Genomic DNA, 13,775 nt, shown 5'->3' with positions numbered 1-13,775 from the left:
GATATTTACACTGTGTTTTTTTTTAAATATATATATATATATATATATATATATATATATATATATATATATATATATATATATATACACACACACACACACACACACACACACACACTCTCTTCAGTTAGTAAATTTTGTCAGGTCAGGGGGAGGAAAGAGAGGAGGAAAAATGATTTGGGTACACAAGAGTACTTCCAACTGTTACATGCAGAAAATGTAGAACTGAATAACAGGTTATGAATGACAGCAGCCAGACAGAGCATGAAACACACAGTGTTTGTGAAATCTTGTAGTGATCACTTTATCCTTCACCACCACCACCTAGCTTCCAGACCTCTCTGCAAGCCCAATGTAAAAAGGTGAACTGTGTGCTCACACATGTTATTTTTGATGGATTACAAAACATCAGAGTAACAGTCAAAACTGCAGCAGATCTGAAGGCCTCAATTAGATCCAGTCAAGCATATTTATTATTCTTTACTTTTTCAAATCTCATTTTTAAAAAGCAATGCATTATTTAACAAGATTTCAGCTGAAGCTGCCTTCTGATTAAACATGACCTAAAACAGACTCCTCCTAAAATCCACACAAAAAAAATCCATTCCTAATTTGGGCCCAAATTCTGCACTCACTATGCACAGAAGACTCAATGAAGTCCAAACAAGGTTCATAGTGCCCTTTGATAAAGAAAGTGTGCTAAAAGAAGGTTAACTCACTGCAGTTTGAGTTCTCCAAGTAGATTGCCTCTGCAGATCCACATTCTCACGCTATGTAGCTTGGTGCTGCAAACTGAGAAATCATCTAGAGAGCACATACATTCCCCGTGCAGACCCTAGTATATAGAAGGGACATCAGCTCCAACTCCCCTCCATTCCTTTCTGCCCATTCAGTATATTAAAGGAGAATGCCAGAAAATGGAGGAGAGTGGGTGATTGTGAATATGCAGAGGCAGGATATCAAGAACTCCAGTCACAGGCAAGTAACCCTTTCTATCTAGAATAGGCTGTGAAGACTTTTGTGCATGGGGGACTGACCAGTAGCCCTGTCTCTAGATGGTGTGACTAAGTACTTAAGACTCCATTGAAAATACCAGCTTTCGTGAATAATGAAGCACAGCTCTCCTGAATAACGCTGCTCTCCTAAATTGAGAACAGCATTGCATGAAGGTGCAACTTGAAGTCTATGTAGCAGCTTTAAAGATTTCAAGGTTAAGCAATATTTTCATCCCTGTCATGAATGTAATCTGAAATCTAATAAAATAGGCCATAGGCTATCTGCTAGTCAACTAATCCTTCTGCTTTACAGAAGGAGTCATAGCCATGGCATCATCATATAAAACTTAAATCTTCAGCTAAGTATATTTGTTTTTCTCAAGTTAATATAAAATAATCTTCTCTCTTTGGGTTTGTATCAGGAGTTGGAAATATTTCCCCTCATATCACTGAGGTGCTTCCTTAGCTTCTAGGTTGATTAGAGAGAAAAAAATATCATGTCTTGGAATGTTCTCATTAAAGGAATTCCTGAAAAGTGATGAGGAATGCACTCAGAGACAGACCAGGGTGTGACTGGATCACATAGCCTCTATTATCCTCAACACATCTCTAGTCCACACTGTAACAATACTACTAGAGTAGAACCTCAGAGTTACAAACACCCCGGGAATGGAGGTTGTTCATAACTCTGTACAAAACATTATGGTTGCTCTTTTGAAAGTTTACAACTGAATGTTTACTTAATACAGCTTTGAAACTTTACTATGAAGAACAAAATGCTGCTTTCCCTTTTTTAAAGTACTTTACATTTAACACAATACTGTCCTATATTTGCTTTTTTCTTTGGTCTCTACTCCTGCCCGATTGTGTACTTCCTGTTCCAAATGAGGTGTGTGGTTGACTGGTCAATTCATAACTCTGAAGTTCTACTGTACTACTAATAAAGCCAGACATCAAAAGGGGAAGAGGATAACTAAGAGTGAAGGGCAGAACTCTTCCATCAGCCTTTGCAGGTGGAGCCAGATGAGTTAATGAGAACAGGCTCTGCCATGCTGACAGCTCCTGCAATGCTTATCCACATGTAACTGAATGAGAGGACCTTTTTAGTATTGTTCATACTGCGGTGGTAGTTGAGCAGGTAGGAATTACCTCTCAGACTTAAAGGATGTCTCATGCTGAAGGGTGGTTGGATCCCCAAGGATTTGGCTGTCAATTTGGTCTTCCTGAATCTCTCCAGTATTGTATCTGTTTTTCCATCTGAAAAGGTCAATATCTTCAAAAATCAAGCTTTTAGCCATGACTTGGGCTTCTGGGGAAAGTCCAAGGTCCTTACTCAGAAAGATAATGTGTTACAGCTGTTGACATTGATCTTGCTCAAATGTCGAATACATTGTACTCCGCTTGTGTTGAGATATATTCTGGCCCTCCATGATGGGCTTTAGCTCTTTGCTTTTCTCATCAGGCAGGGAGTCCATGAAGGGAACAACTTAATCTCAGGTGTAAAAGCGATCCCTGGCAATCACTGTTTGATAGCTCACTGTACAAAGTGACAGAGCAGCAACAGAAGCAGACTTGCAACCCAACTGGTCTAGTCTCCTAAACTTTCTCTTGGGGCATCTTAAATCGTAGGCTATTAGTGGTTGATTTATGCCCAGATAAACAAACAGTAATAAGTCAGCAAGACCAGATGGTATTTACCCAAGAGTTCTGAAGGAAACTGCAAAACTACTAACTATGGTATGTAACCTATCGCTTAAACCAGACTCTGTACCAGATGACTGGAGGGTAGCTAATTTAACACTTATTTTTTAAAAAGGCTCCAAAGATGATTCTGGCAATTAACAGGCCAGTAAGCTTAGCTTCGGTACCAGGAAAATTGGTTGAAACCATAGTAAAGAAAATTATCAGACAGATAAACATGATATGTTGAGGAAGAGTCAACATGGCTTTTGTATAGGGAAATCATGCCTCACCAATCTATTAGAAATCTTTGAGAGCATCAACAAGAACATGGACAACGGTGATCCAGTTGATATAGTATGTTTGGACTTTTCTGAAAGCTTTTGACAAGGTTCCACACTAAAGGCTCTTAAGCAAAATAAGCAGTCGTGGAATAACAAGGAAGGTCCACTCATTAATCAGCAACTGATTAAAAGATAGGAAACAAAGGGTAGGAGTAAATGGTCAGTTTTCGAAGTGGAGAAAGGTAAATAGCAGTGTCCTCCAGGATCTGTACTGGACCTGTGATGTTCAACATATTCATAAATGATCTGGAAAAGAGGGTGAACAGTGGGGTGGCAAAATTTGCAGATGATAAAAAATTACTCAAGATAGTTAAGACCAAAGCAGACTGCAAAGAGTTACAAAGGGTTCTGACAGAACTGGATGACTGGACAACAAAATGGCAGATGAAATTCAATGCTGATAAGTAATGCACATTGGAAAACATAACCCCAACTATATATACATAATGACGGACTCTAAATTAGCTATTACCATTCAAGAAAGATCTTGGAATCATTATGGATAGATCTCTGAAAATATCTGCTTAATGTGCAGCATCAGTCAAAAAAAGTTAACAATGTTAGGAACTCTTAGGAAAAGGACAAACAATAAGACAATAAATATAATAATGCCACTATATAAATCCATAGTATGCCCACACCTTGAATACTGTGTGCAGTTCTGGTCACCTCATCTCAAAAAAAGGAATTGGAAAGGTACAGAAAAGGATAACAAGAATGATCAGGGGTATGGAACAGCTTCCATCTGAGGAGAGATTAAAAAGACAAACTGCTCATCTTAAAAAAGAGATGACTAAGAGGGGATATGACAGGTGTATAAAATCACAAATGGTGTGGAGAAAGTGAATAGGGAAGCATTATTTACCCATTCACATAACACAAGAATTAAGGGACACCCAATGAAATTAATAGGCAGCAGGTTTAAAACAGAGGAAAGTACTTCTTCACACAATGCACAATCAACCTGTGGAACTTGTTGCCAGGAAATGCGGAAGGCCAAAAATATAATTGGGTTAGAAAAAAAATTAGATGGAGGATAGGTTCATCAATGGCTGTTAACCTCATGCTCCAGGTGTCCCTAAACCCCCAACTATCAGAAGCTGAGGCAGCTTGGCTTTACAGGCGCAGCGGCAGCTGCAGTGCAGCAAACACCCACTGCCTGCAGCTGCAAAGCGCGGGCAAGCGCGGCGCCAGTGTCAGCAAAAGGCCCAGCGCGCAGCGCAGCTCCTGTCGCTATTCCCCACAGGGCTGGGGACAGGGGCTGGCGAGTGGGAGGAGCTCCCAGCGCTGCTCTACACTGAGCGCACTCAAAGCGCTCGCGCGGCGCCGCCGCTGCGCGGCAGCGCTTTGAAGTTTAAGTGTAGCCATAGCCTGAGACTAGACGACAGTGGACGGATCACTTGAAACCTGCCCTGTTCTGTTCTTTCCCTCTGAAGCATCAGCACTGGCCACTATCAGAAAAAAAAATATTAAGCCAGATGGACCATTAATCTGACCTAGTATGACCATTCCTAATGTACAGAAACTTGAGGGCTTATATCCCTTATTTTATTAATCCCATGAAATTTACCTATGTAAAAAATTTACACAAATGTCTAGGGTTTTCTGGAATTTTGCAAAGCACTTAATTTCAATATATCTTGTGGCCATGAGCTCCATAAGATTAATTGTGCAGTGTATAAAAAAGGTATCCTGTTTTATCTATTTTAAATTGATGCTTTTGAATTTCCTTGTGTGCCTTTTGCTCTATTTAAGAATAAATAAATAAAATAAATAAAAGTATCATAGAATCATAGAATTCAAGATCAGAAGGGACCATTATGATCATCTAGTCTGACCTCCTGCAAGATGCAGGCCACATAAGCCGATCCACCCACTCCTTAGCAAGCGACCCCTGCCCCATGCTTCGGAGGAAGGCGAAAAACCTCCAGGGCCATTGCCAATCTTCCCTGGAGGAAAATTCCTTCCCGACCCCAAATATGGCGGTCAGCTGAACCCCGAGCATGCGGGCAAGACTCTCCAGCCAAACCCTCTGGAAAAGGTTATATCATACCATTGACCCATTGTACTATTTACCAGTGTGGCACTTAATTGACCTATTGACTAAGCCCGTTATCCTATCATACCATCCCCTCCATAAACTTATCTAGCTTAATCTTAAAGTCATGGAGGTCCTTCGCCCCCACTGTTTCCTTCGGTAGGCTGTTCCAGTATTGCACTCCCCTGATGGTTAGAAACCTTCGTCTAATTTCAAGCCTGAATTTCCTGACTGACAGTTTATATCCGTTCGTCCTCGTGTCCACATTAGCACTGAGCTGAAATAATTCTTCTCCTTCCCTGGTATTTATCCCTCTGATATATTTAAAGAGTGTAATCATATCTCCTCTTATCCTTCTTTTGGTTAAGGAAAACAAACCGAGCTCCTCAAGTCTCCTTTCATACGAAAGGCCTTCCATTCCTCGGATCATTCTAGTGGCCCTTCTTTGTACCCGTTCTAGTTTGAATTCATCCTTCTTAAACATGGGAGACCAAAACTGCACACAATACTCCAAATGAGGTCTCACCAACGCCTTATATAACGGGACTAGCACCTCCTTATCCCTACTAGAAATACCTCGCCTAATGCAACCCAAGACCGCATTAGCTTTTTTAACAGCCACATCACATTGCCTACTCATAGTCATCCTGCGATCAACCAGGACTCCTAGGTCCTTCTCCTCCTCCGTTACTTCCAACTGGTGCATCCCCAGCTTATAACTAAAGTTATAGAAAAACTTATAGAAAAAGTTAAAGTAGGAGCTCTCTGTTTACTAGGGAGTAAACCATTTCCTATTTTATATACCTCTGACAGGTCACTTCCCCCACACCCGATCTCATCTCCAAACTATATAGCTACTACATCCAAAAATATTTAAGAGTTGTAGAGTCAAGCACTCAGGAGTGCACTCTCAAATGCACGCGCACACACACGCACACACACAGCAGTGCTCAAGTATTTTTAAATGCTGTGACCAGAACTGAACACAGTATGCAAACTAAGGAATCACCACTGATTCACAGAATAACGACATAATATTTTCAGTATTAAACTCTATTCCTTTCTTACTATAGCCTAGCAGCTTGTTTAGTTTTCTAGATACTATTGCACATTGTTAGATTTCACTGATTGGTGCACAATGGCATCCATATTCCCCCCTCCAGCAAATACTTTGGGCAGGTCTACTCTATAAACAGTAATTACTATGGTGGCTGACTTTCACGCTACCCTCCTTCTGTCGGAGGTGCACGGCCTCACCAGGAGCGCTTCAACCGACTGAAGAGGGGCAGTGTGGGGACTGAAAGCCAGGGCTCTTAGCTCTGCGCAGCTCCCCACCAGGAGCAGGGGACAGTTGCTCGGGCTTCTCACCTCCCTGAGCAGGGAGTGGGAAGCAGCTGCCTGGGCTTTTCGCCTTCCTGAGTGGGGAGCTGGAAGTGGGAAGCCCGGGCAGCAGCCAGGCTGGAAGCGGAGAGTCTGGGGGCAGCAGGGTTCCCAGTGGGGAGCACGGGCAGTAGCCCAGCTGAGTGAGGGGAGTCGGGATGAGGGGCAGCCGGATTCTAGCTGGAGCCAACCACCGGCACCAGGCTTTCTTGTCATGGAGCCGTGAAATTGACAAGAATGACAGCCAACAGCCAATGTAAGTAATGCAGTGTCTACACAGACACGGTTACCCTAACTACACCCACATAAGCCTACGCCTCTTGTGGAGGTGGAGTTATGATGTCAGTGTAGCAAGGCACTTACATCAGTGGGAGCAAGGCAGTGGTGTGTACACTGACAATTACAATGGATGTAAGGCAGCTTACGTCAACCTAACTCTAATGTAGACCAGGCCTTAGTTTAGAACTCAGAACTGGGTATAAATAATTCAAATGGTTACTCTAATACACTGAATTCATCTGTCAGAGTTAAGCAGCCATCGAGTTTATCTACGCCTCCTGTCATTCCTGGCTTCTCTAACCTAAAGTTGTGTAATCTGCAATTCTTGCCAATTCACAGTTCGCCCCTTTCTCCAGATCATTGTTAAATATGGTAAGCACCAATCCTAGTATGAATTCTTGGGCATCCCACTATTATCTTCATTTAATGTTAAAACCTGACCAATTAATCATATTCAGTTTTCTCCCTCTTAGCCAGTTTCTAATCTATGGCAGAAGTTTCACATTTCATCTTTTGCCACTCAGGGCTGGTCTACACTACGGGGGGAAATCGATCTAAGATACGCAACTTCAGCTACGTGAATAACGTAGCTGAAGTCGAAGTATCTTAGATCGAATTACCTACCGTCCTCACGGTGCGGGATCGATGTCCGCGGCTCCCCATGTCGACTCTGCTACTGCCGTTCGGGTTGGTGGAGTTCCGGAGTCGACAGGAGCTCATTCGGGGATCGATATATCGCATCTAGATGAGACACGATATATCGATCCCCGAGAAAGCGGTAGTGAAGACGTAGCCTTAGCTTCATTAACATCTTGTGAGGGACTCTGTCAAACACTTTTTGATAGTCCAAATACATTAATATGAATGGGTTCTTTTTTTCTATTTATCTGACAGCTGCAAGGAAATCAAATACAAGAAGTGATTTTCTTTTGCAAAGTTCTGCTGGCTTGTCCCTTCTTAACTAAGCTCATCTAATTTTATAGGTCTGTCTTTAACTGCACTAACCGGTTAACATGGTTCAGCCTGGTAAGGTTCTCTGGAAATTAAAGACCATTACTGCCTGAGAATCAGCGACTGAACCAGCACTCTGGTCATTGTTTAAGCAATCAGGTCCCAGGGAGGCCCTGATTAAGGAGGGGAGTTCCCGATTACCAGACTAGACTGGGGCTGGACAATAAATGACCTAATTAGCCCATGGATAAAGAGCACAGGAAGAAAGTTCAAGGGGGGAGAAGCAGGAGATGTGGAAAAGAAAATTAAAAATGGCTCACAGGGCCTGATGAAAGGGAGTTCTCTGGGAGGAGACACCTTCCTCCACCCACTGGAGGAGGGATAGTAAAGCAGGGGGATGTAAATACTGTAACTGCACTAGTATGTTTAAAAGGTGGTGGAGTGAAACACTGTAAAAAAGCTACACGGTGGTATCTACTACAAAGAAGGTCGCAGAGCGGTCTGTAGGAAGCAAAAAAGGACGGGCACACTGGGATCTCATCATATTGCCCCCCAGAATCTGTTTTTTTTTTGTTTTTGTTTTTTTTTTTAAAGTACTGAAGTACCAGAGTACTTTACCTAGACAAAAAACTTATGATCGATTACATTCCTACTGGTTCTTTTGCAGACTTCAAACTTCTGATTACTATTAAAGTGTTTGTGTTGTAGTAACATCCAGAGACCCCCAGTTAGAGTCATGGCCCTAGTGTACTAGGCATTGTACAAACAAGAAGAGACAGTCCCTATCCTGAAGGGCTTACAAATGAAGAACGAAATTTAGTGACAATTAAGAATGAATCTGTTTGTGTCTGGCAATTTGTTCAGCAATTTCTGAGACCGTCCAATCCCCAACCTAGACTTACCTGTCCTAGATCATTTTCCTTTCTACTTCTACATTTTGAAGAACATCCTTTCAGCTAAAGTAAATTATTGCAGCTTGTCACCAATACACTTTTTTGCTTGCCTTCCAGTTTTGTTTTACTCTGGAACCAACTCATATGTATTGCTTGGGACTAAATCAAGAGTATTCTCTCTTGTTGTGTGCTCTGGAACTAGGTTCAGCAAGCAATTATTTATTGTGTCAAATCTCTCTAAATATTTGACCAATTGTGCATGTTGCTGGAATGACTCATTACTCCTTTAGATTTTGTGGCCTTCAACATCATGCAACCAATTCTCACTATCTTGGATCCAGAGACCAGGAGCATAACCTCTATAGTTGTATCTTCATGACCTGAGAATTGTATCCTTATAGATTCTACTTGTAAGAACCAGTACTTAAATTTCTTCACAGGTTTCATTTCTAGTAGCCAGTTCCTTGAACTTCTAGGTAGTACTGGATCCATGGTAATCCAGATGGAGCCAGTGCCTTCACTGTACTCAGAATGGAGAATATGAATTTAGCCATTCATACTCACAGCTGCCCTCAGAGGTAAAGCCAATGCAAACTGAGCACTTCCTTAGGCATGCCCTTTCTCCCAAATACTGAGAGCAACTTGGATACCAGTCCTTCAGATATTTTTAGCGGCCTGACATCCAATTTAATTCCAATCTCATTCTTATCTTCTATCTGGATCTGTACAAGATTGCTTGGTAATGAAGCAAACAAAAAAGAAAACTGGTCTGAACTACACAGCAGCAGAGACCGTTAGTTTATTCCCCAAACCCTTTATTATTTTACAAATTCACTTTGTGGAGTTGATTTTAAAATACATTTTACTCCATAAAGTGAATTTGTAAAATAATAAAGGGTTTGGGGAATAAACTGTCCTGCAGAACAGACTAGACAGAAGAAGGTCCTGAGACCTGCCACCTTCAATGGTAAAGTAACTTTGAGCTGTTGGAGTCATGACCCCCGCAACTACCTTTCACATAGCATCCAGATCAACAAAAAGGGAGAGCATGATTGCAGTAGTCACTGTGGTCATTTTTTAAAAAAATGATTTTGTCTGCAACTCTGCAGCAAGAGTGGGGATTTCTATGCAATTTACAAATAACTGATTTTACCCAACACCTCTGAGGTAGGCAGTAATTACTGCACATATTAATTGCTTTTACAGATGAAGAAATTGAGGCACAGAGATTAAAGTAATTTATCCTAACTGTAACAGAACACAGGTCTGACTCCCTGCCTTCAATCATCAAGCCTTCCTTCTTTGGGGTTACTCAATTTACAGCAATTTTTTCTGACTTGGATTTTTGTTTTTCTCTTTCTAGATGAGGTCTGAATACATACCGCATGGCTCTCAGTGCAGTTTTGTATGCCAATTCAGCATCATGAGGTAGGAGAGAGGTGAAGAGATACTTGGCAAATGTGTGCATTGGAACACTCTCTCGATGGATGATTTCGCCTAAACCACTATACGGTCCAGCTGTGAGAGAAAGAGAGGGAGAGAGGATGACAGAATTTACACATTGTCAAACAAACACCATTTTTTTTAAGGTCCAAAAAGTGTTTAAATTATAAATTGTTAATATGCCCTGAAAGAAAAATGTCCAACACAAAGAGAAAATATTCAAATAGTCATGATAGGGTGGGGGCCTTACAAATGATCAGATTTAAGCTCTTGCATTGTCAGTGCTAAATAAAAACATAAAAGAAGAAGAGGTATCCTGTTGGGCTTATTGTAGGATTCAGACAGTCCATGAGTTACAGAACTCTTCTAAATTTATAGATTAATTTAAAATTCTTTTCCCAAAGTTTATAATTAAAATCTGCAGTTTAAGTGAGGCTACTTTAGGCAGTAACCATTTTACAGAAAAGTACATTTTTCACACTGAGAATGGGGCCTCCCCAATATCAGAATGGCAGTCAGCAAGAGGAAGAAGTTACTATTCACATTTTGTTTAAACATCTTTTAATACTTCTCAAGCACCATCAAGAGGAGATTGGAACACATTTTACATTGAGCCCCCAAAAGATCAGTTTCCAATTGACATATGCCAAATAACACAAGACTCATGATAAAAATCAGAAGCCTCAGCATACTGAAGACTTGCAGTTAAATTAAGCAAAAAATTAAAATAGAATATACCTTGCAACAACTTTTAGTCTCCTGCTTTTCCATGCATTTAAATGGTAGCTACATAGAGTGTGAATTAATCTATGTTAAACATGCAAAAGGTCATCTTCATATTGCATTACTAACTCTTTTTTGTTACACCTAATTATGAAGAAAGACTCACTAAACACCACTGATATGATTATAATCTTAAATCACTGCAGTGTTTCTTTATTTGTTGACACTGGTTGTGCCTAAATTGTTTGAATGTACTGAAATCTTTGCAGTCAGGATTTCTCAGCACACAACAATGCAAGAGCTCCTTACCCACTCCTTGTAACTGTGTACTAGACAAGCATATTGCTACTCACTTAACCTCTACAGATTTCCTGCTATGACCACTTGCTTATTGCTCTCAAAAATCATGACAAGAAACAATGATCTGTAAGCCTATCCTTTCATTCACAGAAGTGTGTAACAGACACCAGGGAAAGCCTGAGAAGCCATTTTTTCACAAAAGGTCCCAGTACTATGTAAATGGTGTAGTTCCACTGTTCATAGAGTCCAAGCTATGGGAAAGTGGTACAGGAAGTACAGAACCATGTCTACCCCAGATCCTGGCAGATCTCCTGTTACTACATCCAAGGGCCAGCCAGTAGCCCTGCAGTTCCACCACCATATGGGATGAGGAGGGGAAAGAGGATTCCAGTACCACCCAGCAATAATTCTGGCTCTTCTGGCTTGTCAGAGACTGGGATTTAGTGCAGCCTCAGGAGGAATAGTGTATTGCTCTGGATTCTCATGTGTAATCTTTCATTCAAAGTATTTTTCAGGAGACATACTTGCTTACTATATGCATGAAAAGCTTCTCATTGCTCTGAGGCAGTGAATTTAGCACCCAGATTTAAATATTCAGCCCTCAGCCTTTCCCCCCCCCCCAATAGCCATCACCAGTAGAACTGTGAAAACAACAGATCCTTTGGTTCACTAAGCAAACAGAGAAATAAAAAAAAAATTGTGTTTCAGGTTGAACAAAAAAGTTTGGGCTGACCAAAATGAAACGCTTCATTACACTGAGGGGTTTTTTTTAACCTCTTTAAAAATTGAATTAAAATTCAAATGAGAAGCTGAAACCTTTTGGTTAAAAAAAAAATTAACAAAGGGACTGCTTAGATTTTTCAAAATGTATAGGGTATTTTCTAACAAAAAACAATGCAACCAATTAGACACGAATTCACAAAATGTTTTCTACTCAAACCTACATTTTGCTGTTGAAAAATTTCATCCAAAAAGTTCTGTTCAACTTTAATCACTGGACCCTCATGCAAACACAGAATATTCACACCACTCCTACGACTCCTCAATTATTCAACAATCAATATGTAAGCACCTAGGATAACAGGGTAATAAGGAATAGCCAGCATGGATTTGTCTAAAACAAGTCATACCAAACCAACCTAATTTCCTTCTTTGACAGAATTACTGTGCTAGTGGATGGGGGAAAGCAGTACACATGATATCTAAATTTTAGAAAGGCTTTTGATACAGTCCTATATGACATCCTCATATGTAAACTAAAGGAAATGCAGTCAATTACTATAAGGGGCGTGGGCGGGGGACGACAATTGGTTCAAAGATCATATTCAGAATACTTATCAATGATTTGCTGCCAAACTGGGAGTATCTGTCTAGTGAGGTTCTGCAGGTGTTAGTCCTGGGTCTAGTACTATTCAATATTTTCATTAATTACTTGGATAATGGAGCAGAGACTAGGCTTACAAAATCTGCAGATGACACCAATCTGGGAGGGGTTGCCACTACTTTGGAGGACAGAATTAGAATTAAAAGTGACTTTGACAAATTGGAGAACTGATCTGAATTCAACAAGATGAAATTCAATAAAGATAAGTGTAGTAATTTATGCTTAGAAAAAATCAACTGCACAACCACAGAATGGGGAATAAGTAGGTCGGTGGTAGTCCTGCTGAAAAGGGTCTGGGGATTATAGTGGATCATAGTTAATTGAATGAGTCAATGCTGCAATGCAGTTCCAAAAAGGCCAATCAGTCTGGGGAATATTAATAGGAGTATTGTCTGTAAGATATGGGAGGCAATTGTCCTGCTGTGTTTGGCACTGGTTAAACCTTAGCTGGAGTATTGTGCCCAGTTCTGGGCACCACAATTTAGGAAACATGTGGACAAGTTGAAGAGAGCCCAGAGGAGAGCAACAAAAATGATAAAAGGTTTAGAAAACCCGACCTACGAGGAAAGGTTAAAAAACTTGGCACATTTAGTCTTGAGAAAAGAAGACCGAGGGGAGACCTGATAACAGACTTCAAATATGTTAAGGTCTGTTATAAAAAGTGCTGATCAGTTGTTCTCCATGTCCACTGAAGGCAGGACAAGAAGTAATGGGCTTGATGTGCAGCAAGGGAGATTAGGGTTAGATACTAGGAAAAACTTTCTAACTATAAGGGTATGTCTTCACTACCCGCTGGATCGGCAGGTAGCGATTGATCCAACAGGGATCGATTTATGGCGTCTAGTCTAGACGCCATAAATCAACCCCCGAGCGCTCTTCCGTTGACTTCTGTACTCCAGCACCGTGAGAGGTGCAAGCAGAGTCGACGGGGGAGCGGCAGCAGTCGACTCGCAGCGGTGAAGACACCGTGGTAAGTCGATCTAAGTACGTTGACTTCAGCTATGTTACTCATATAGCTGAAGTTGCGTAACTTAGATCAACCTCTCCCTCAGTGTAGACCAGGGCTAAGGGTGGTTAAGTGCTGGAATACGCTTCCAAGGAAGGGTGTGGAATACCCATCAGGTTTTTAATAACAGGTTGGACAAACATCAGTCAGGGATAGTTTAGGATTACTTGGTCCTGCCTCAGCACAGGTAGCTAGCAGGGCTGGTGCAACCACTAGGCGGTCGCCTAGGGTGCCAAGTGGTTGGGGGCGCCAAAAAGCAGTGCCCTGGCTCAGCAGAGAGGAGCCGCCTTCCGGAAGACCGGAGAGCCAGAGCGTCGGCGTGCGGGGGTGGCGAGCCCCAGCCATGGAGGAGCCAGCGC

At 41.4% G+C, this 13,775-nt stretch overlaps 1 protein-coding gene across 8 annotated transcripts in view; it reads right to left on the bottom strand.

Annotated features, from left to right (window-relative positions):
* The window catches only part of ZSWIM6 (zinc finger SWIM-type containing 6), a 155,299-nt gene that overhangs the window by 13,870 nt on the left and 127,654 nt on the right, over window positions 1-13,775 (bottom strand). For all 8 annotated transcript variants that reach the window (XM_039543937.1, XM_039543935.1, XM_039543938.1 and 5 more), the window contains one exon: window positions 9,943-10,078. In XM_039543937.1, the coding sequence (XP_039399871.1) occupies window positions 9,943-10,078 (136 nt within the window). The remainder of the gene's footprint in view (window positions 1-9,942; window positions 10,079-13,775) is intronic.

The sequence above is a fragment of the Mauremys reevesii genome, linkage group 6, assembly GCF_016161935.1.
Source record: "Mauremys reevesii isolate NIE-2019 linkage group 6, ASM1616193v1, whole genome shotgun sequence".
Lineage (NCBI taxonomy): Eukaryota > Metazoa > Chordata > Testudines > Geoemydidae > Mauremys > Mauremys reevesii.
The sequence above is the reverse complement of the archived record's forward strand: the minus strand, read 5'-3'. Positions and strand labels throughout refer to the sequence as shown.